We start from the raw sequence: 24,548 nt of genomic DNA on the forward strand, positions 1-24,548 counted from the left end.
CACACTGCCAACAGCACCAAAACCTGGTTCAATGATTGTGGGATTACTGTGCTTGATTGGCCAGCAAACTCGCCTGACCTGAACCCCATAGAGAATCTATGGGGCATTGCCAAGAGAAAGATGAGAGACATGAGACCGAACAATGCAGAAGAGCTGAAGGCCGCTATTGAAGCATCCTGGTCTTTCATAACACCTCAGCAGTGCCACAGGATGATAGCTTCCATGCCATGCCCCATTGAGGCAGTAATTGCTGCAAAAGGGGCCCAAACCAAGTACTGAGTACATATGCATGCTTATACTTTTCAGAGGTCCGATATTGTTCTATGTACAATCGTTGTTTTATTGATTGCATGTAATATTCTAATTTTCGGAGATTGTGGATTTGGGGTTTTCATGAGCTGTAAGCCATAATCATCACAATTATGACAAATCACGGCTTGACCTATGTTGCTTTGCATGTAATGAGTCTATCTTTTAAGTTTCACCTTTTAAGTTGCATTACTGAAATAAATGAACTTTTGCACCATATTCTAATTTTTTGAGTTTCACCTGAATTTGGTAGATTTATTTATCAAGTTTAGATACAGCCCACCTGACTTTCAAAATGACTCAAAAAGCCTTTATTCTAAAAGTATAAAAACCATATAAAAATACATCGATAAAAAGACAAAAGTAAAAACAAGAGTAAGTTAAAGGAAAGGGAAGGGGCTTCAAAGCACTAATCATCACAAAGGTTGCATGCTATTCTATAAGACTCATGATAATTGGGAGAGGTCTTCAAAGTCTTTCAAAAGGTCAGGACAGTGGATTCCTGCCTCACATCTGGAAGAAGGATATTCCAGAGGAGAGGGACAGTGACAGGGTCTCTTCCTGGACCCCAACAGTCAAATTCATTAGCTGATGGGATCCATAGTCAATTTTCATGGTAGTCTTCATAGTCTGTATATCTCTCACCATCACTTAGTAACCATGTCACTTACCAATTTTGCCAGAAACTGCAGTTACTATGTTATTAGAACCTGTTATTTTTGATGGATATATTTAATATATGTTAAAGAATAGCGTTATTCCTTTCCTTCTGCTCCCAAACTTACCATTCTCAACTGCATTGATAAAGTTGTTTGTAATATTGAGAATACTGTATATGTACTACCACAAAACTGCAACCATGGATAGACAGAATCAGTTCAAAAGAGCCAATTTTCCCTTTTCTGTACTTAGCACAAATGTCACCAGCAATTTATGGGAACTTCTAAAAGTTAATTAAGCCAACTAGATATAATATCCATTCTCTTAAAATGCCTTGGGTAAATGAGAGTTACAGATAAAAGAGAAAATTTGAGTCCTTTATGTTTACTTATTTTGTCACTCCTTTTCTATTCTGTGGTATTGGTGCTTTCACAGTGTGTGATTCTAATTAGTGCGCAATAAAAGGTAAAAGTGAATAACTAATGCACTAAAACAGAAGAGTACATGCATGTCATATGAATAAGAATTCATTCAAGGTTTCCAGCTTGTTTGCACAGCCTTTTTGCATTTCCCCCCTCTGTTTAACTTTTTTTTTTCTATTTTCCATTTTTTTCTTCAGATGTATTTTTCCTTCCTTCCTTCCTTCCTCTCAAGAATATAAAATAAATGTGTGAGAGGGATGGAAGGAGAAGGGAGAGAGATGGGGAAAGGGGGAGGGAGAAGAAGAGGGAGAGGGAGAGAAAGGGAGAGAGAGGGGGGGGGAGGGAGGGGGAGAGAGAGAGAGAGAGAGAGAGAGAGAGAGAGATTGTAAATGTTTTCTTTAATGGTAAAAGCCCATTGCATATTTAAAGAAATGAGTTTGGGGGCAAAGTTAGACACAAGTATGTTTTTTTCTGACGATGCATGACTGGTCTACAGTGGCATTCAAGAGCCTCAAACCTTTTCAGTTCCAAGTCAGATAAATGAATTATGGAAGATGATTTTCACTGTCTAAAATTTATCAGGTACCTTTGTAGCAGGAGCAGTGAAGGATGATAGAACAGCTTTCCTGACATATTTATAATGTTTGCTAGGAAGACTTTTCATAGGGTGCAATTTTCAGTCTTGATTTCCATGGAATAGCTATGAAATGGTACTTTAGGGATACAGAAAAACACAACAGAACATCTTATCTTAGGAATAAAATGGCAGTGTTATGTTCATGCAATCATATATTGAGAGTGTTAAATAACATTTAATTCTTTTTGAAATGTGGAAGTTTATTTTCCCCAGTAGATACACAATACACACTTAACATTACGATTAACCAACTTTATGCCTATTAAACTTTGCTTCACTAACACATGAAACACATTAAGAGGTCATCTTCTTTGTGTGTATGTGACTGAAAAAACTGTTGTAACTGAATCATTTTATATAAAAAAATTAGAAAACAGTTTTAAGAGCTGCCACCACATTCCTTTTCTTTAGACACATTATGAATAAGAAATATTTTCAATTATAAAAAAGTTTCCTTCAATTATAAAAAAAGAAAAAAGGCAAATTGCACATTTTAAAAAATAGGTTCTGTGATTATTTGAAGTACACCACATAATGAGAAATAGGGAGAGAAAGAAGAGATAAAATAATAGCATCTGTTAAACATTAAATCTGTTTAAAAGCATAATGAATAATGTAAAGATAATTCTATAGTAGTGAATAATAAACTGATATTATAGCACTACATATTTTTAACCGATTATTTTTTACTGATACAAAATTGGAACTCAAAAAATCAAGACATTTAACTAAAGAGTGTGGGATGGCTACTTTTATTCACATTGTATTGTGAAGAAAAATTGGCCAATAAGGTGTTCCACCAAAGCTCAACGCATATTTCTAAAACCAATAAAAATACTTAGGAAGATCATACTGTATAAAACTCAAGGCATAAACAGTGAGCTATCGAACAATATCAAATATTGTTGTATTCTTTAAATTTATGTTGCATCTTGAAAACTTGTGAAATATCACATTATCTTGAATAGATTTCTGAAGACTCTATCATTTACATATTGCACTTAGGATAAGCCATTAAGACTGTTTTTTTTTTTTACAGTACTTGGAAATGTATGGTTGAAGCCATTTTTGTAGCTCATTCAATTTAGCAAGAGGAATATGTTTCAGCATATTTAGTACTGTTAGCATGCTACCTAATAAGATTGGCATGAAAGTGCATGATAGCCATGGAATTATTAACTTCAAACAGGACAGAAAGGATAAATACTAATGTTAATACCATGGATCTAAGTATCGAAATGGCTACAATTCTACTGTAATATGTAAATGAAATTTAAATCCAATCCATAATAAAGTGTGAACGTTAGATGTTTATTTAAATCCTGGTTTATATTTTCTTTTGGAATAGGATTTTAAATGTGCAGTGCCAGATCTGTCCAAAATACACACTTGTTTTGTAAACAGTTATGCACCAATATGCATTCTCAATTTCTACAAATCAGATTTTCCTGTAATCTGATACATACCTATTTTTTCCTAGATGTTAGTTGTAGTCACTCTGTGAATTAAAAAAAGTTACACAAGTTTTCAGTTATAAAACTGCATGTTGCAACAAGAATCAAGGCAAATATATTCTGATTGTAACTTGAAGCATGTTTAGTTCATAGAAATCTCTCAAGTTGAGGTTAAGGGGAAAAACCTTGTTGGCAATGTGACTTTCTCACAAGAAAATTCATGAGATTTGGTGCCTAAGTACTAACAAATAGGGTTTCACAGATAATATTGGCAAAGATTGCTTGAAATTTGAATACATGGGTTATATCAAATCTTGCAAAAGACTTTTGGTAGCTACATATTTTTGTGCAATGGACTTGTGTCCCATATCCTAGCTACATCAGGACATCACAATTCCAAGTATTTCATAGTAAGAAAGGAATGCATACAAATTAAGGTGATATATGATAGAAATTCATTATCCTTTGTTACTTTTAAAGTGATTGATGCTGTGAAATCTTTAATTGAAAAGTCCTTGCCTACAGATACATAAAAATTGCTTCAAACTAGACATAGCTGTATCATGATTTTTGGTAGGCTGTGAGTAGAATGAGTTCTTTTCTCCTTCAAAGCAGCTTTTTTTGTATCATTATTATATGAAACTTTATGAAGAATTTTTTGTATCCATTCTACTTATATTAGCATATATATATTCATTTTTAATATACACAATTCAGAATAGAAAAATGTTTTTTTACATTTATGAATGTTCTATGTCTAGATAGAATAATGGCCTTAGCTATGTCCAACATTTCGATTACCGAAAATTTTACCTAAGTTCCATGTAATTTGGATCAATGCATCTTTCTTTGTTTCTCATTTGCCAATACTCTGCACTAAATTAAAATAAAAAGAAATAATTGCAATATTGATTTACAATTTATACTAAAAATATTTTAGTTTATCACATTCTTAAAGTAATGAAAAAGAATGCATATTTCTTTGCTTGATCAAGAAGTGTTTTGCTTAATAGTAATATGATCATCAAGGCAAAGTATAAATAGAAACTAACTGTGTATATGAATGTTTGTAATAATGATATATGAATGAATAAGATAAGCTTTTTGATGTAAACGTCAAATAAAATATTTAATGCATTGGAATACATGTATAATATTTCTAACAAAGATGTGAAAAATTGGCAAGTAGCGGGAGAAAGTCATGAAAATTAATGATGAGACAGGATGCTTTTGTTAATGTCCACTTACAGCAAGTTTGGTTTATTTAAAAAGTGTATAAACATGCATTGTTTTTGTAAGAAGAGGCTTGAAATTTAATCATCAAAAATAGGTCAAAGATGTCTTCTTTTCCTTGTTGAAACCAGTTTCCTGTAATGTAGTGAATTCATAAAAAGAAACAACTTGATTTAAAACTGAGCATGAATATGCCATATCTTTCTTTTCAGTTACTGTAACCCAAGATTTAAATACAAATGAATTGGGTTTCAATGTCTTACAGCTTCAGATAATAATACAGCAAAACTATGTGTTGGTTGCATAAGAAAAATTAGATCATGGATTTCAAGTGACATAGCTCTACATCTTCATCTTTACTGCACGTATTGAAAAGATGAATACTGTAGATTTTTGGAAGCAGCTTGGATATCTCAATGATAATTGCATCTTTAAGTCTTGCTAAGTATTTCTCTACCTTCATATGGTTCATAACCTTCAGATGGAAGAGCAAATTAATTATAATACTCTTTTCTAAAATAAAAAGTAGCATAAAAACAGCTTTAGTGAAACATCTTAACTTCCTTCCTTTGTAGTGAGTGCAACTGTACTGAATAAATGAAAAAGTGATACTAAGAAGATAGGAGGCTTTCATGTTCTAATCTGATCTTGAAACTGATACTTCCATCATTTGACCTTTTTCTTTAAACGATAAAAGCAACATTGTTTACTATTTCAGATGGTATTCCATTCCTGATGTCCCAATCAACTCTTGCCAGAGTTTTGCCAATCAACTCTTGTCAGTTTTGCCAGTCATCTTCCTAATTCTACACCCAAATGGAAAACCACCTAACATAATTCATTACATCCAGCATTATCCAACATAGCTTACAGTACATAGACTCCTTTCACATTCAATCTTCTTCTTCTTCTTCATGACACGAGGCATAAAAGTTTTGTGCTTATCACCAACAAAAAATTGCAGTGCAAACTTCAAACATAAAATGTTACACAATTAAAAGTTATTATATGGCACCACAGCCTATTAATTCACATATAGTACAACAGACCAAGAAGGACAGACAATAATATGAACATAGCAAAATGAAGGTGAGTTTGCATAGCAATGCAATAAAAAGAAATTATGTACAAAGGAAATTTATTTCATCCTGCAGGGTGATTTCCCCCCCAGTATATATGCTTAATAAGAAAGAGTTTAAAGTGAAAGGTGTAAAAGAAGAACATGAGTAGAATATCTGCGGGATATGTGTGGCTGTGTTTCTTTACATTGCATTTACAGTTCCTTTAATAGTAAGTACATAAATAAAGAAAATGTTCATTGCACTGTTTAGTATCATCACTTCCATGAGTTGAGACTTGATGGCCTTGAAAGCAGCTGAAGATGTTTCTTTTCAACTACTCTGTTAAACAAAAAAACAAGAACGAGATAATGTTTTAAGACGCTTTAATTTAAAGATTTATGCATTTGTTTTATGATTTAAGCATATATTGATCAAAAATATAGGTTAAAATAACATTTTAAACTTAGTGCATTTGAATTAAAAATATTACAATATTTTGATACTTGAAATTAATATTGGAAGCAGTAATTGTAATTTAATAAGAGTAAAAACTTTGGACAGTCTAACACCTTTGCGTATTTCTTAACATTTCAAATTTCTGGAAAAAAGTGGAATAGAAGTAGAGCAAAACTACTATTAAAATAGAATTTAAACTGAGGAAAATAAATCGACCTAATTTCTTCTATAACGAAATAATCATGACCCAATTGTAAATAAAATTTACATGTAATATATATCCGAGCTACATTACTTCAGATTTCAAGTGTTATTTTATAAAGTTCAAAGTTTTATAATGCGACAGAAAATATCCTATAAGAGAGCAACTGGAATTTCATCTCCAAAATATTAAGGTTCTTATATGTAGGGCCGAAATAGACATTTTTTCCATTGTCACTCTAATTTTCAAAAAGGGTCATGCTCACTCAATTGAATCATTTACGGACAAAATAAAGAAGTACCCCTTATTATTATGGGCATTTTATGCTATTCTTTCAAGCTGTATACATTTTCTCTATACAATAAATTAGGAAAATGCAATTTTGTCTAGACTGTTCTTTATTGCACAGAACTATAAGTGCATCCCCCATTTGCATATTTTAAAGCTTTTCTTCATTGTTACTAAGTATATTGTAATACTATCAAAAGTTTACATTTTGGTAGATATCCATAGTTTTTAAGTTTATTCATTTATACAGCCTATATAACCATTCCATTTTTATAAAAATAAGGGAGAGCAAACACAGGGAGCAGATTACTCCCATATCTTTAGATTGTTTTGTCTGTGTGTAACTCTTTACTATGAAATATAAATTATATGCTGTAAACACTAGTCTTCTACTGTAGTTAAAAGTTTACTGTTCAGAAATGTTAAATACTTATATAAAATGATTAAATTAAATAAAATTGAGAACTTCTAAATGGATAGTTAAAAAGTGTTTTGTTCTTCCTTTCTAGATGACCACCTTCTCTGTCATGCATATTATGTGTTTATAATGTAGATATGTAATAATACTAGGAAATAAATAATTGCTTTTTATATTAATATTAAATTATATTAAATTTATATTAAACATAGCAAAACTATATGGAATAAAAAGAGATTTAGAAGTAAGAAACTAAGTGTATCAATTAAGCTATCACTTTATTTTCAATAATTTTTACTAATAAAAAAGATCTATAAGTTTGAATCTAAGAATCTAAGCAATTACGTTATATAGAGGGAGGTTCCTGTACTAAACGTCACAACATTAGTGGAAGCTGTTATGGTCCTTGGTTATCTGTTATACAGTAATAGAAAGTTAACTTGTATTGACTGCTTTCATTTTTCCTACATACTGGTTTGTTTCTTGCTTATTTAACAACCAGGCTATAATATAGTATTATGAAACATTGTCTTTGTGCCCTACAAACCCAAGAAAACTAATCAAGAACACTCACATATGAGAAATATGGCACATTACTATTTATACTAATATTCAGATAGAAAATACTGCGTATACGTTTAAATTCATAATATTGTGATTTAATTAAACATGTAAAACATGTTACAGAATATTATAGATTAATATGTTGTTAACTATAGTTTTCCCATGACTATCCACTAACACAGAAAAGTAAACATTTTCCTTCTGTTCTAGTTGTAAACATTTTTATTTGCTTGATTGCAAAATAATCTTACATAATTCATCAGGAAACTGTCCTTGACTGTTTAATCCAATATATCCTACATCAATGAGGTCGCTCATGTTGCGCTGATGACCTCCTTTCATGACATCTGTTTTTTTGGGTCCAGTTGATCCTTTAAAAGATGCTGTACCTGAAGAGCTGTGACCACCTGGGGATGGGAAGCTAGGCTTGCTATATGGCACCAGTGTCTCCTCTGAAACATAATGAAAAGAATTTGGATATAGTGTGATTCACACATATAAATTTTGAAATTGGCTTGTGCATTAGGAATCAATAGACTTACCTATGTATATATAATCTTACATTCAATTTCAAAAATTTGAGTAACTACTAAGTTTTGGGAATTGGAAATTTTTATATATATTTCATTCAAAATAGCTAAATGTACAGATGAATTTAATATACGTGCCTGATATTTTAATATAAATAAATGTGTGGAAAGAGAAATATATGCATCCCTTTTGCTCAAAATAAGCCTGTTTAGCGTATTAGTTAAGGCACCAGCCTAGAAATATGGAGACCTAGACCATGAGTTCTAGATCTGTCAGGTTCAAAGCCAGCTGGGTGACCTTGGACTATTTGCCTCCAGAAGATTGCAACTCATCTTCTGGAAAAAATCTTGCCAAGGAAATTGGAAAGATTAGTTCAGGCAGTAATCAAGTGTTACATTTTGCTCAAAGAAACAGTCATATATTCATTCTAAACTTAAACTGCTCATAATGAAAACAAAACATGGTGCCTTAGGCTTAAATAAATAAAAAAAATACACAATTTGTAGACTGACATAATAGTTGATTACTGCACAACTATTGTTGCTCACTGTACAAAAAATGCTTTTCTTCATCACTATAATTATGATAAATTTTAAATTAAGATAAAGAACTGTACAATCAGCATATTCAATTACCTACTTGGAATTATTTCCAAATATATTTAGTACTTGGGAAATTATTTGATTGACTTATAAACAAAATCTAAAATGTTACCAATAAACTTCCCTATGCTTTAATATTGAACTCTGTTATAAGATCACATTCAATGTTTCTTAGTATAGGTCTATAAAATCTGTTACAATGTAAGAATAAAATTCCAGGCTTCTGGTGAGGAACAGTTAACCAATGCCCAACATTTTTCTCTGATCTGCAGAGTGCAAGAGACATTATAGCCTAAAATACTGCTGGATATTAGATCTAGATTCCTGAAATTTTTTTTGGACCCGTTTTTATGTGTAGATGTCAGGAATTGATGTTTTTGCAGCTGATTGCAATCAGCTGGGACTCATGGATTCCATTGTGCTCTGAGCCGTAAATGCAGCCTTTCCTGGACTTAAGCTTTGACCAAACACCATATTTTTAATCACTTCAGACTTTATTTTATTGTTCCTTTAAGATTTAAAAATTTTTGGAACAGCAAATTTATCAGTCACTTTGTGAATCTTCAATTTGTTTAAAAAGAAAGAAAACCATGTGTTTCCAGCTTTTTAAGATCTATAAGTTGTCTCTCTCTCTCTCTCTCTCTCTCTCTCTGTGTGTGTGTGTGTGTGTGTGTGTGTGTGTGTGTGTTATAATGTTTAAAACAAATATTTGATTCTTGGATTCAAGAAATGCATGACTTTTTGATTCTACACTGAAACAGAAAGCAGATATTAAATAGAAACCCTTAAAGGTAACAAAAATGCAATTTAAGGTATACTTAAAAATTATAAGAAATAGATGGATATACTTGATTTACCAATGGAACTGAATGATCATTTAAAAATTAAGGACATATAAAAATGTATCAAAAAAGGGGCTCAAATTATTCTATAAAGCATCAGAGGGCAAGAAACAATGGTTGGAAACTAATCAAAGAGAGAAGCAACCTGGAATTAAAGAGAAACTTCCTAACAGTGAGGACAATTGAATCAAGCAAACGTAAACTCATTTACACTATAAACTCACTCGCCAAAACCAACACCAACCACAAAAACCTCCGTTGCCACCCTGACTTAACCATACAGCAACGTGCCCGCTCCCGTGCACTCCGCATCGAACTCAAAACCCGTCTAGACAATGGAGAGAAGGACCTGTACATTGACTACCATGCTGACTGTATCAAAAGTAAGACACGTAACCCAATACCCAACTTTTACCCTCAACCACCACCCTACCTCAACCACCTACCACCACCCACCATCACCCAAAACTACCCACCACCCACCATCACCCAAGACTAGGCACGCACGCCCCAACTACCTCAATCCCAACTGCTGCCGGACTTAAATGCAAACTACTCAATGCAAGAAGCCTCGTGAATAAAATACCTGAATTTCTCATCCTCTTAAATATGGCTAACTTCGACATTATATTTGTCTGTGAAACATGGCTCAATGCATCTCTCCCGACTCCATTACCACAGTAAGAGACTATCATGTTTACCAATCAGATCGTGAAAATCGCCGAGGAGGTGTTGTTGCTATATTCTATAAAAAATCCTTACATCTAAAAAAAATATCCAAGTTACCCAGGAGCTTGCCCTTCCTGAAACCATCATCTGTGAACTATCCTTAAATATCACAATTCGATTCTTACTATGTTACAGAGCACCTGATTATGACATCGAACATGTAAACAAGCTAAATACACTACTAACATGGGCTACATCCTGCCCATACCCTTTTATCTTTCTTGGAGATTTCAATCTACCTCATATCGACTGGACCCTAAATAATTGTACAACTGAAATCATACACACAACCTTCTACAATGCTATTACAAATCTAGGTCTTGAACAACTAGTAACCAACAACACTAGACTGAACAACTGCCTCGATCTCATCTTCTGCAATAGTTTGAATTTAATTTACGGAATACAAACCAAAGAACCCTTTTCCAGTAGTGACCACAATATGATTGACTTTTGCCTCAACATACGTCCACACAAAAATCACCACAATGATGTCATCCCTAATTGTAACTTCAAAAAGGCAACTATGATCTTATAGATAACGATCTCTCATCCCTCGATTGGCAATCTCTATTCACTGGATGCAATACTGTTGAAGACCATTACAACATTTTTTTACTTGAAGTCAAAAGAGTCATCAAACTATATGTTCCAACAACAACTCCAAAAACAAAACAAAAAGCAGATTACCCATATCAATAAGGAAACTTCAATCCAAAAAGAGATCACTCTGGTGGAAAAACAAATCTGGTCACGTTGCTAATTTCAAAAACCGATACAAAAATTTATGCCACCAGATAAAGACCGAATGCACCAATTATCACATTAAACAAGAGGAAAACCTTCTAAGCACCAATTCCACCCGTGCTTTTACAATTTTGTAAACAACAAACTAAAGACTCAAGGTCCATCCCTCCCTTGATAGGACCCGATGGTAAAGACTGCAGCGACGACACCATTAAAGCCAACATCTTTAACACATTCTTCGGCTCAGTGTTTGTAAACAGTAATGGATCATGCCCAATGTTTCCTAGCCGTACCACAGATAACAACAATGATCTAATACATATCGATTTTACAGTAGACAACGTTGAAAAAGCACTACGCAACCTAAAACCATCTCTATCTATTGGACCGGATGGAATATGTGCCTACTTCTTAAGAAAGCTATCCACTGCCATAGCCAAACCTCTAAGCATAATCTTTGAAAAATCTTTCAGGACCAGCTCCTTGCCTAACCTATGGTTACAAGCCACAGTCATCCCTATCTTCAAAAAGGGAGACCCAAGCCTAGTTGAAAATTACAGACCAATCTCCTTATGCTGCGTCACCTGTAAAGTCATGGAATCAATTATTAACCAATCCATCATCCTCCATTTAGAGACAAACAACCTACTCTCAATAAACAATTTGGTTTCAGAAAAAAACTATCCTGTAATCTGCAACTCTTACACTGCAAAAACATATGGACTACACAACTCGACCAGGGCAAAGCAATAGACGCAATCTACATAGACTTCTGTAAAGCCTTTGATTCAGTGGTACACGACAAACTACTCCTAAAAATAAAATCTTATGGTATCTCTGGACAACTGAATAACTGGATAGAAGCATTCCTGTCAAACAGACAACAAATGGTCAAAATCGGGAACGCCCCTATCAAATCCAGTACCTGTCAATAGTGGTGTTCCCCAAGGCAGTGTTCTAGGACCAACTCTCTTCATAATCTACATAAACGACCTTTGTGATCATATCAAGAGCAATTGCGTTCTCTTCGCTGATGATGTAAAGCTGTTCAATACCACAGACAATACTACTACCCTACAAAAAGACCTAGACTATGTATCTGAATGGTCTAACATATGGCAACTTCAAATCTCAACAAATAAATGCTCTGTCTTACATATTGGTTAAAAAAATCAGAAAATAAAATACAAGCTGAATAGTCAAGATCTTGTTGATGACCCAAGCTCTGTAAAGGACCTGGGAATACTCACCTCTAATGATCTAAGTGCTAGAGCCCACTGCAACTACATAGCCAAAAAGGCATTAAGAGTTGTTAACCTAATCCTACGTTGCTTTTTCTCTGGTAATATCTCACTACTAACCAGAGCATACAAAACATTTGCTAGACCAATACTCGAATACAGTTCATCAGTCTGGAATCCTTATTACGTATGTGATATTAGCACAATTGAGAAAGTCCAGAAGTATTTCACAAGAAGAGTTCTCCACTCTTCTACTCGTTGTAGAATACCTTATGCCACCAGACTCGAAATTCTAAAACTAGAAAACCTTGAATTACGCCGTCTTCGGTCCGACTTAAGCATGGTATATAAAATCATACATTACAATGTCCTACCTGTCAATGAATACTTCAGCTTTAACCATAACAACACAAGAGCACACAACAGATACAAACTCAAAGTAAACCGCACCAAACTTGATTGCAGGAAATACGACTTCAGCAATAGAGTGGTCAATGTCTGGAATACTCTACCCGACTCTGTAGTCTCTTCCCCAAACCCCAAAAACTTTAACCTTAGACTGTCTACTATTGACCTCACCCCTTTCCTAAGAGGTCTGTAGGGGGCGTGCATAAGCGCACCAACGTGCCTACTGTCCCTGTCCTATTGTTTCTCTTATTCTTTTATTTTTCTTATATGTACCCATTTCATATATTCACAACTATGTATACACTTGTACTTATTATCTTGTAAGCAATTGACAAATCAAATAAATAAAATAAATAAACAATTAATCAGTGGAACACCTTGCCTTCAGAAATTGTGGATATTCCATCACTGGATATTTTTAAGAAGAGACTAGACAGTCACTTATGTGAAATGGTATAGGTTCTCCTGCTTGAGCAGGTGGCTGGATTAGAAGATCTCCAAGCTTCTATTCTATTCTATTCTATTCTATTCTATTCTATTCTATTCTATTCTATTCTATTCTATTCTATTCTATTCTATTCTATTCTATTCTATTCTATTCTATTCCATTCTATTCTATTCTATTGTTATTCTATTCTATTCCATTACATTACATTCTATTCCATTCCATTCCTTGGATTATCTTTTAAAATTGGAATATAACAGATGTACTGGAATTATTATAAGGAAATTAGATGGACTTGGATAAAGATGATAAGATTTCCAAGAGAAGAAATAAAAACTGCTAGGGAGAAGTTCCCAGAGGATGGGCTCTAGCACTAGTCCGAAAGCTCAGAAGACAAAACCTCTGGTCCTGGTGACCAACCAAAATTGGATCCTGCAACATTATTCTAGGACATGCATATTTCGCTTCATTTATGAGAAATAAAAATAGCTGAAAAATAGGAGCTAGAACTTCACCAAGATTTGAGGATGGCTGGAGCAAGGAAACCTCTGGTGATGCTTAACAGTTATCTTGAATGAATGTTATTATTTTTGATATGTATTTTGATATGTTTCTTAATTTTTGAAATGTATGTTAATTTGGATTATAATTTGATTAGTAAAGAGGAAGATAAAGGGTATTTTGATTAAATGGAAAGGAGTACTATATAATTATGTTCTTAGGTTTTCTTTCAATTTTTTTCTGGACGCTTGCTGATTAGTAAGGAATGGTGAAGATTTAGAGATGAATTTATAGAAAATAGGATGAGTTGTAGGATGAGGATGCATTTGGTTGTATTTTAAAAAACAATTATAAGGTGTTAATGATGAATATACTTGCTAGGGATGAAAGTGGAAATATCTTTTTATTACTACTTCTTTCTTGGTAGTTGATTCTTTCTGTAAACTTAAATATTTATGTTTCTTTTGTAATCTATTTTTGTGTTAGGTTCTTATATTACATTTATAAATTTAATATAATCCTTAATAAAATTATTTGGGAAAATATATCACTTAGAAGTAAAATTCCATCAAGATTAATACATTTAAATTTTATTAATTCCAGAAGAAAACAAACAACATGCTGGTAAAGCAATATTTAAATATTTAGTTCATAGTTCGTAACTGAAATCTGTTCTGAATTACATGAATTATATATGAATCAATGTTTGCTGATGAACATAAGAATATTTAGTGCACTAAGCATGCAAAAATTCTACATCAGTGGCTTAAAAGACACAACAAATATATGCTTCAAAGATAAATGCTTCATGTGTATAGAATAATAGCATTAATTCCTAAAAGAAAGCATGCAATCAGAATGTTAGCAGTTAGCATTCAATGCTTCACAATTGCAAGAATAAATAACAATGGATGTTAAATCTAATTGACCTCCTTTATTGCTATGTAAGCCTTGACCTTCACCATTTGTAAGCAAATTAATAGTACATTATAACAGGTTTAGGGAATTGCCTAAGCTACTCTGAGATGTACAATTACACACCTGATCCAAAGGCTTGCTTTTGCTGGCCTTGAAGTTCTGTGGAGGTTAGCCAATCCTGCGTTTGCCGTTGCCACTCTAGTGATGTTCTAGCTTGACGATCCAAAGAACTCTTTGTTTCATCTATGTTGGTTGGATGCTGTCGCTCTAAAGAGCTTCCTTTTCTTTCTGTTGAACCCCCACGTTGGCCTGTACCTATCTGTTGCCTTATTCCCTGACCAGGAGGTGGGTCGGGTGGTGGTGGAAGATCTAAAAAATGTAAATAGTTTTATAGAATTCAGAGAAACATTTTAAACTATATAACAAAAAATGAAGGGCTTTATTAATATTGTCTATTAAAATGATTAATCTTTATATATTTTAGTCAGGTGACTTTTTTCATTAGAAAAACAATTTTGGTTGGCTTAGATAATCTATGTTTCTTATTACACATTTGCAAAACCTATAAAAGCACCTACTTAGTGTTAGCTGATTTTGATAAAACTAAGCAAAGTCATATTTGGACATTTGCTTCTGACCTCCAAGAAATCTCAGGACTGCAGGCTGGAGGGACAATTCCTCTCCCCCCTCCCAAAAAGAAATCCCAGAAGAAACTAGTGAAGGACTATCTCTGTAATTGTTGCCAAGCTATCCACACACTCAAGAGGATCCAATATCCCAAAGGAGTCTTTTACTTTTAAAAAACAAAAACAAATAAACCTGTAAGATGGAAATTTTATAGTAATGTTCTCAGATGTAATGTTGGACAAAGCCAGAATTATACCTATTTGCTCTAAGATAAGCCTCTACCATTACATGTGTCAAGTCAAACAAAAAATATTGAAACTTTTTTCCACATATATCTATGATAGGATAATGAAAAATTGATATAAAAGCAATCATATTAAGTTTAATCAATAATTTAATATTAAAAGGATTAGGATAACTTGCTGAAATGCAGAGAAGTGTGTCTGTGAGGCTTTGCAAGTTTTAGCTGCACCCAAGGAAAGAATATGTTGTAGAATGCTGGTAATTATGCAGCAAAACTTTGAACTATGGTGCTGGAGAAGACTTATGCAAGTCCCTTGGACTGGCAAGGCGATTAAACTGGTCAGTCCTAAAGAAGATCAACCCTGACTGCTCTTTAGAAGGCTAGATGCTGAAGATGAAACTCAAATACTTTGGCCACCTAATGAGAAGGAAGGATTCACTGGAGAAGAGCCTAATCAGGGATGGGATCTGACTGGCATAACTACCAGTTCTGTCTACTAGCGTCATGTGCGCATGCGCGAGTCACGCGAGTGCAATTTACAACTGCTAAGCTGCCCAGACAGCTTAGTGAGCAGCAGTTGGAAAAGCACTTTTTTCCTGCTTCTTCAACTGCAGCTGTGTCACACAACCCACCTGCAGTTGAAAAAGCAGGAAATAAAGGTCAGGTAAGAGCCTGGGCGGGTGGGTGGGCCACAACAGCAGCATACATAGAAATGGTTCTATGTCTGCTGCTCTTTGGAGCAACCGGTTCTACAGAGGTGGACAGAACTGGTAGAAACCCACCCCTGAGCCTAATGCTGGGAAAGATTGAGGACAATAGAAGAAGGGTATGACAGAGAATGAGGTGGCTGGATGGAGTCACTGAAGCAGTAGGCATGAGCTTAAATGAACTCCAGAAGATGGTAGAGAAGAGAAAAGCCTGGAGGAACGTTGTCCATGGGGTTGCGATGGATTGGATACGACTTTGCAACTAACAACAAATGCACCAAATACCTCTTAAATTTCTGAAAAATGCATGCAAGCCTTAATGTAAAATACTATATGATAAGTGGCCAATATACATGCACAATTATACATGCACAATTTCATATACATGCACAATTATAGTACATGGTTTTTAAAAAGGCAAACACCTTGCAAAAACTGGAGAATGTTATATCATCTCTAAATGTATAGAATTAAAGAGAATATTGAGCTTTCATTGACCAAGTAAGCTTTATATGGGCAGATCTAAAACACAGAGAATATATTTATTGTATTTGTGTGATAGAAAAAAACACAATATAAAATAAACAGTTACTTAAAACTTAGTTGTACAATGTCCTTAAGTTTTAAATGTATGCATGAATAAATAACAGTTCTACCTAAAGTGTAAATATTGTTCTTAAGTTTGCAGTAGAACAATTTTTACATACCAAGCCCAGTCATAATTCCACTGAAGTAGTTTTAAACCAGGGAACTTACCATCTGCCATGCCTTCTCTACGATAAGGTAAGGATGGCTGTTTTTTGGTAGCATTAGGCCTAGGCCTTTGACTCTGATTCTGGATTATACTAGTATTGCTGTCAGTAGAAAATGGGCTGGTTGGGCGAAGTTTCTGAGAAGTGGAATGTGGTTTGCCTAAAATAAAAAAATAAAAACATTCTTAAAATATTTTCATATGTTGTTTTATAGGAGGAACTACCAGAAAGGTAACAAGGGCAGCATTTTATTTTCTGAGAAAGTTTCAAACTTTTGTGCTGCATCCAGCTAACTGGGTGATGAACCATACATATTAATAATGCCAATAGAATGCTTGCCTACAATGCTCAAATTACTCAAAGATATTGGGAAGAAAACAACATCAATCTAGTAGAACAGAAAGGAAATAAAAGAAAAAGCGGAAGTACAAAAGGTCAACTTCTGATTTACAAAATGGTTTGGAAAATCCAATTGACATACATCTGGATTGATTATAAAAAGCTATTTGATTCATTACCACAAAGTTGGATCATCAAAAGTTTGGAAACAATTGGTATCAGTAAAAACTTTAGAATGTTTATAGAAAAAATAATGAAACCATCAAAGATAGAATTTATTATTGGAAATGAAAAATATGGAGTTGTCAACATTAGGAGAGGCATTTTCCAGGCTGACTCATTATCACTTCTTATTTATCATTGCAATGATCCCATTTTCAGTGATTTTGAAGAAATTTTTTTTTGCCTATCAAAGAACAAATGCTAATAAAAATTCACATTTCCTTTATATGGATGATCTGAAGCTTTATGGGAAATCAGAAATCGACATCCAGTCATTGACAAATATATTAATTTTTAGCACAGATACAGCAATGGAAAATAGAAAATGTGCTATAGTAGCAATTAATTGGAATAAAATCAAGAACAATAATGGAATTGAAATGCTGAACTGTCCTTATGGGAGTACATAAGGGAGTCATCAGGACAAGCCTGCAAGCTTCTGGTCATTTTACAGTTGGATTTCAAACAGGGACAATTTAAAAATGTGATTAATAATGAATAAAGAAAGTGTCAGAAAACTTCTAAAGATAAAAGTGTATGGTGGAAATACCATCAAAGCCATCAATACCTGGATCATACCTGTGATATGATATATTGCTGGAATTATTAACTGAACCTAAGCTGATCTGGACAGTTTGGACCCCCAAAATAGGAAAAACAATTATTATTCATTATGCATTATATCTCTGTAGTAATATTGATACTTTATAGGCAGGCACACAATGAGGAATAAACACTGAAAGCAATGCATTTTGCCAGCAGCCATGAACATGCCATGCAAGCAGCCTGGTGTATTCCTCATTGTGTTCCTGCTTCCTCCTGTATAATACCTTCCTTTCCAATCACTCTGCACTGCAAGGCTGTTGGGCAAAACAACAGATCATGCACAGGACAAAGCATCCCAACTGTAATGATGATCAGTCATTGGTCAATATTTTTTTTTAGCATCCTCATAACTTCAAATGGTTGCTGAACAGTAAGTCAGTAAATGAGAACTTGCTATATTAAATATGGTCCATGTTCCCCTTTTAAAATGTGAATCTCATGGGACTCGGGAATCATATATTTAGTGCCTGTTCCTGTGATCTGAAATATTCACTCCTGACATATGATAGAGACCAACTTGGTTTCTCTTTACAAAAACTGTTAACATCTCTTCCATCCTCCTCAGCTCTCCATACAAGTCCAATTGAATGGGATCCCCTTTTGGTTCTTTAAATTTTAAGTTTGGTTGATATTTTATATGTTTTTTTAATGTGTGATTTCTTTTTGCTTTTTTATGTTCATTGTTTGACTTGGTTGTACTCTGCCCATTGTTTCAATTGGGCAGCCCTATAAAACCAACCAACCAAACAATCAATAAGCAGATTTATCACTTTCTGCCATCAATCACAAAATTTTTCTCTGTTGCAGTCCTTACCATAGACAAAATCTGACTTGATGGGCCACACTAGGAAATCAATTCCACAGGGAGGCTAATACTACTTTCATTGAAATTTCATATAGCATAATAATATGCATGTGCCATACCTCCTTCCTCCTTATAATTCACTGCATCTCCCTGAGCCACTTCTGAATGTTATTTTGTTGTTATGGACTTACGGTACTTTAAAATACTTTCATCTTCATTTGGCTCGGTAATGTTTCTTGAATATATGTGTCAAAATCATCTTCCCAGTTCTGTATACTATTGTTTAGAACAGCTTACATTCCAAGGTATGGATGACTCTGATCTTGCATCACTTTTTATAAGGCTTTGAAAACCTGTTTGTTTGTTTAATGGCCATCATGACTTGACCTGAGCTATGTGGTACTTTCCTGTTTTTCTCTTTGTTGGCTTCTTCTATGTTTTTAATCCTAGGTTAGCTACCCAAAGTTGTCATTTGTAGCCATATAAATCATTTAAATAAATAAACAATTATCCAGTGAACTCGGTAATGCAATATTTGTGTTACTGACAGCTCTATCATTTTTGAATCCCTGCCAAGTAACTGTGATATCATAATTACTTCCATTAAGTTATTAGAATCATAATATGGAAATGTTTAGATAAATAAATATTTTAATTGTTATTTTTTTACATTTATTTTCTATAAAGTTCTATGTAATTGGTAGAAATAAGATGCTCATTGCTCCTGAGTGTGCTCCAAAACAAAGAACCTAAATGATAATTTTTTAAATCTCATTAAAGTGAAGTAGTAATTAAGAGATCATATTATAAAACTGAATTATACTCAAGCTAATGGATATAAGAATACAGATTCATCTGCAAGGGTGGATTTAGCATTAAATAGCATGTAAATGAATTGATGACTGATCATAAATTAATTTTAGTACTTAAAACTGTAATGGAAACACAGGAAGATGCCATTTTATCCTAGTATTTTATTGCTCTGCAAATTTGAACAACTACTTAATTTTCTAAATGCATGCTAACAGCTTGAATAAATCTGAGAACGTTTTGTGATTTTCAGCAATAAGAAAAAATAAAGGATGATACAGATGGAAAAAACTAAAATTCCAAAAAAAAAAGAGGTTAAATGGTTTCAATTTATTTTTCATTACAAATGAAAAATCTCATATTTATGAAATTCATGTTTTCATCTATAACTGACAGACCCATACATATTTGATTCACTTGGTTTTCGTAAAAAAAATTCTGGAAATAAGTACTTTAATATGCATGTACCATTCATATGGATATTTTAATTTAGAAATTTTGTTCCACATGTCGGGCTAAGTAGGCACCAACAATATTGTTGCCCTACGATTTAGGGTTAGGGTTAGCAGCAGTGGTGGGCTTCAATTTTTTTTTTTACCATCAGTTCTGTGGGTGTGGCAGGGGAAGGATACTGTAAATAAGTTTTAGAGTACCTCTCCAGTCAGAGGTAGTATTTGCTGGTTCTCCGAACTATTCAAAATTTCCGCTACCGGTTCTCCAGAACTGGTCAGAGCCTGCTGAATACCACCTCTGGTTAACACATATTAATGTTCTTTGTTCTAAAACCTAAAACTTACAACATTATAAATATGAAGATCAATTACATACACTAGATAATGATAGAGTTAGCAAGCAGTCATTAAAAAAGATGATGTTTTGGTATATGATCTATTGCTAACTTGGGGTATATGGAGAAATATGGATAATTTTTGTTTAAAAATTACGCCAGAAGTTCTAAGAAAATTGAGGCAAAACACTTAGCATATAGGTACACCAAGAAATCACTCTTTCAGATAAAGGCCTTGGATTTGATTTAGAGTGGATTTAGTTTTGAAATCTTTGTACTTAAATAGTTTGGAAAGCAGAGTGGTTGCAAACATTAAATAACTAAACACATCAAAAGTAACTTTAATCATATATGTGAATTATGCATGCTTGGGCTTCCAAAGGCAAAAATTGCTACTCTTGGTATGAACCCTTCTAAGGTTATGAAATTCATATATAAATTGAATGTTGTCCATTTCTACCATAATAATTTTACTATCAATTCAGATTGAGTTTCCTTGGTTTATTTTTTTGCTTGTTTTTGATTTTGTAACTCACAGTTTGTTATTTATAACATTTTTTCTGCATTCACAAATAGGGCTTATCAGTGTTCTTTTCCTACCTGTCACAGAGCTGTCAAGATTGTCCATGCTGCAACCTAAAGTATGCTCTAGATCTCGTAATGGCCTTGTGATTTCTATTGCCTCTTCTTCAATATCATCCTCATCTTCATCCTCTGGAATGTCTGCTTCAAAATCTGATATTAATGTTCCAGAAACATATCCTAATGGGGGAGCTGGGGTCTGGGGTGGCTGAATATTGATTTGATTGTGCCTAGAACAAAGAGAAAAGATATATATTAAGCATTGTACTTACCAATTCGTTTAAAAAGCTGAGACCATTATCTAGCCGAACTTAAATCCTTTAAATTGCCATTTATGGCCATTCGTGTAATTTATGCATCTTCCTTAACATTGCCTGCTATCAGTTGGAAATATGTTTTAATGGTAATGCAGAATGAGTCTATATTCAAGGAGAAAATGACACTTTTGAAGGATTTGTAGGCACTCTAAAACTTATTTTTTTCTTGCATGTCTATTTCCTAATTTTATAGCCAATTATCATCATTGTAATACAATGTATGCTAATTTGAATATAGTATATCCAAGAGAATAAAAATAATGGTTTTATTCAAACCATTAATGGTCTTGATAAATCACTTTAAAGAAAGTAAACAATAAAGCTCTTGAATATATGTTTGATGCACTTGTGGGAGTATAAAAATTAAGATACATATATAAGGATTTTTCCCATTACTATTAGAGCTCAAAAGATAGCTGAGACAAAATGTTTACATAATAGCATTCTTAATTATGTTTATGAAGATATCAAGATAAAGCTGTGTTTTATGACTACTTCTGAAAATGATGCAATCATTTAAAAATAATTAATAATGTAACATAACCTTTTAATATATTTAATATTAATTTTACCTCAGTAAAATTATTGATATATAATTGGTGTGATATTTATTTTTACTGAATTTCTATTCACTTTTTCAGTTTACATAAACACTCAAGTTGTACTTCCAAAGGTGTATTAATATGCAATAGAATTAAAAGCAGAAGCAACATTAAGATAAAACATTAAAATCATTAATAATTGAAACTTGCATGGGTTATTGTCCTACAGAAAATAAGAAGGGCAATCAATGGTTTCAAGACCACAGTAAAAAGTCAATTCTAATACATTTTGAGTCAGAACTGGAGAGCCTGATTTAGTCTTCTGAGACAAAGATCAACCAAATATTGGCTAGTCCCCAATAAGAGTAGCAAAATTCACCAATTCTTGAACATTATTTTAAAGGTATTTTTTCTTCATCTAGTTATTGACTTATGAAAACCTTGTGTGTGCTAGTCAACCTATCTGAAATGATATAGGGTCTCCTGCTTGGGCAGGTGGTTAAATGAGAAGACCTCCAAAGTCCCTTCCAGCTCTATTCTGATCGACTGATTGGTCTCCCAGTATGTCAAATGACTTATAATGGTTGCAATACAAACTTGTGAGGAAGTATCTAGGAAAAGGCAGTGCAAAAAAGAAATTTGGTACAATGAAGGAGTGGACGAGATATATGTTCCACAGGTACCTATAATTCTAATCTTGGTTTGTTGACACAAAGCCAACTGGGTGATGATGGGCTGGACACTATTAGCTTCAGGGAAGGTGTGTCAAAATGGATTTCTTTGAGGGCTGGATCAGCGTTGTAGTTCTCCTCTGTGGACCGGCAGTGGGTGGTGGGTGGGGCAGGACAGATGTCTCCTGCAGCACCCTGCCAGCCAAAATGGGGCATGGAGGGGTCCGTGCGTGGCCCCTGTGCCTCATTTTCACCCTCTATGGCCTCATGCAGCACCCTGCCGGCCAAAAACAGGCCACATGGACCATTTTGGGGCAATTTTTAGGTTTTTTTTGGCCTGTTATGGGCTCATTTTTGGCCTGTTATGGGCCCATTTTTTAGTCCATTTTTGGTCCATTTATGGCCTGTTTTGTACTCATTTTTCAGCCCATTTTTGGCCAGTAGATTGTTGCAGGAGGCAATGGAAGGAGAAAATGAAGTGTGGGGGGCTACATGCAGCCCATCTCAGCCACTGGAGGCCCCACAGAATGGTTCCTTAATAGTTCCAGGCAGGCCCCCTGAGCCAGATTTAAGTACCCCACACAGGCCTGATTTGGCCCATGGGCCTTGAGTTTGACACCCCTGCTTTTGGGAGAAGGCAATGGCACTTCTGAAATCTTGCCAAGAAAACTGCAGGAAGTTTTTCCTGGGAGTCACCAGGAGACAACATTGACTTGAAGATGCATATTTTCACACACTGTAAGAGATGCACACTTACATACACTGTAAGAGAACAGCCCTGTTTATGAATAATTGCTGGACATCAAAGCATATCCACTGATGAAATGGATATTTTTAAAATATTTTTTCAGATTTCTAACACAGGTCTGATAGTTCCAAGTTCTTTAAGAGTTCATATTTCAGGACAAAATCTTGACCCTAACTCAGTTAATAATCAGCAGTATTGTTTGGATTAAAGATGAAACAAAAACAAGCACCAAGGTTTTCCAGTTAAAGATGTAGTTGTGCCATTAGACCAAAAAAAGGCCACACACCCTTCCTTGGAAATATCAAGCTTTTTTGATAAAGTGTGGATATCCATTTTGTTGGAAGATTTGTATAGATACTCCGTTTCCTTTTTCTGCTGTTCAGGGTTGCTGCAAAAATGCCTGACCGCTAAACCCAATATAGCACAACCAACATAAGATATAAAAAGGATAACACTGTCACACATCAAGAACATATTGTTGTGGTTTGCTGGCAGCCGGTGAGGATGGCAGAGGTATCAGACAGTGAGGATGAAAGGGAACCAGTCAGGGAGTCTGGGGAGGACTTGGATGAGGGTCCTGCATCTGATGCAGTATGGGGCCAGGACCATCTAAGAGTGCGGTGCTGCCTTCGGGTCCTGGCAGAAGTGAAGCAGAGGACCACGGGGAGCCTGTTCCCAGTGCGCATGTGCGCAGAGCTGCTAGAAGGCAAGAGCAGCTGAAGCAGAAGGCGAGAGCAGCTGAAGCAGAAGAGTAAGGCTGGGAGCTGATTGTCCCTCTCATAAGGGATAAAAGTCAGTCCTCAATGACGAAGAGCTTTGCAGGAAGCGAAGCAGTTCAGTAATTTCTGAGTCCTTTGTGAAGCTCCGATCCGTTTTTTCTAGGTTTTTGGGTAGGTTTATGTTAGCCTTAACTGGATGTCTGTTTCTTGGCAGCATTCGACAACACTGAAAAGCATGCTCTTATCTGGAAAAACTGTGTATAATGAGTTTTGCCTGGGAATGTGAGTAATTCCCAGCATCACATTAAAAAAGGTTTTACTTTTAAATTCAGCTTGTGTGTGATGACAGGAGTGTAACACAAATGTAACAAAATCCAAAACATAAATAAATGTCCTTTAATG

At 34.3% G+C, this 24,548-nt stretch overlaps 1 protein-coding gene across 12 annotated transcripts in view; it reads right to left on the reverse strand.

Moving 5' to 3' along the window:
- Positions 1 to 2,226: 2,226 nt before the first annotated feature.
- The window catches only part of ROBO2 (roundabout guidance receptor 2), a 766,078-nt gene continuing 743,756 nt past the window's right edge, over positions 2,227 to 24,548 (reverse strand). For all 12 annotated transcript variants that reach the window (XM_087966640.1, XM_026664101.2, XM_087966639.1 and 9 more), the window contains 5 exons: positions 21,168 to 21,379; positions 17,003 to 17,158; positions 14,792 to 15,037; positions 7,956 to 8,156; positions 2,227 to 6,115 (listed from right to left, as the gene is read on the reverse strand). In XM_087966640.1, the coding sequence (XP_087822766.1) occupies positions 6,114 to 6,115; positions 7,956 to 8,156; positions 14,792 to 15,037; positions 17,003 to 17,158; positions 21,168 to 21,379 (817 nt within the window). In that variant the 3' untranslated portion in view covers positions 2,227 to 6,113. The remainder of the gene's footprint in view (positions 6,116 to 7,955; positions 8,157 to 14,791; positions 15,038 to 17,002; positions 17,159 to 21,167; positions 21,380 to 24,548) is intronic.

The sequence above is a fragment of the Notechis scutatus genome, chromosome 5, assembly GCF_049901735.1.
Source record: "Notechis scutatus isolate UNSWTSFEM ecotype Mainland chromosome 5, rNotScu1.2, whole genome shotgun sequence".
Taxonomy (NCBI): domain Eukaryota; kingdom Metazoa; phylum Chordata; class Lepidosauria; order Squamata; family Elapidae; genus Notechis; species Notechis scutatus.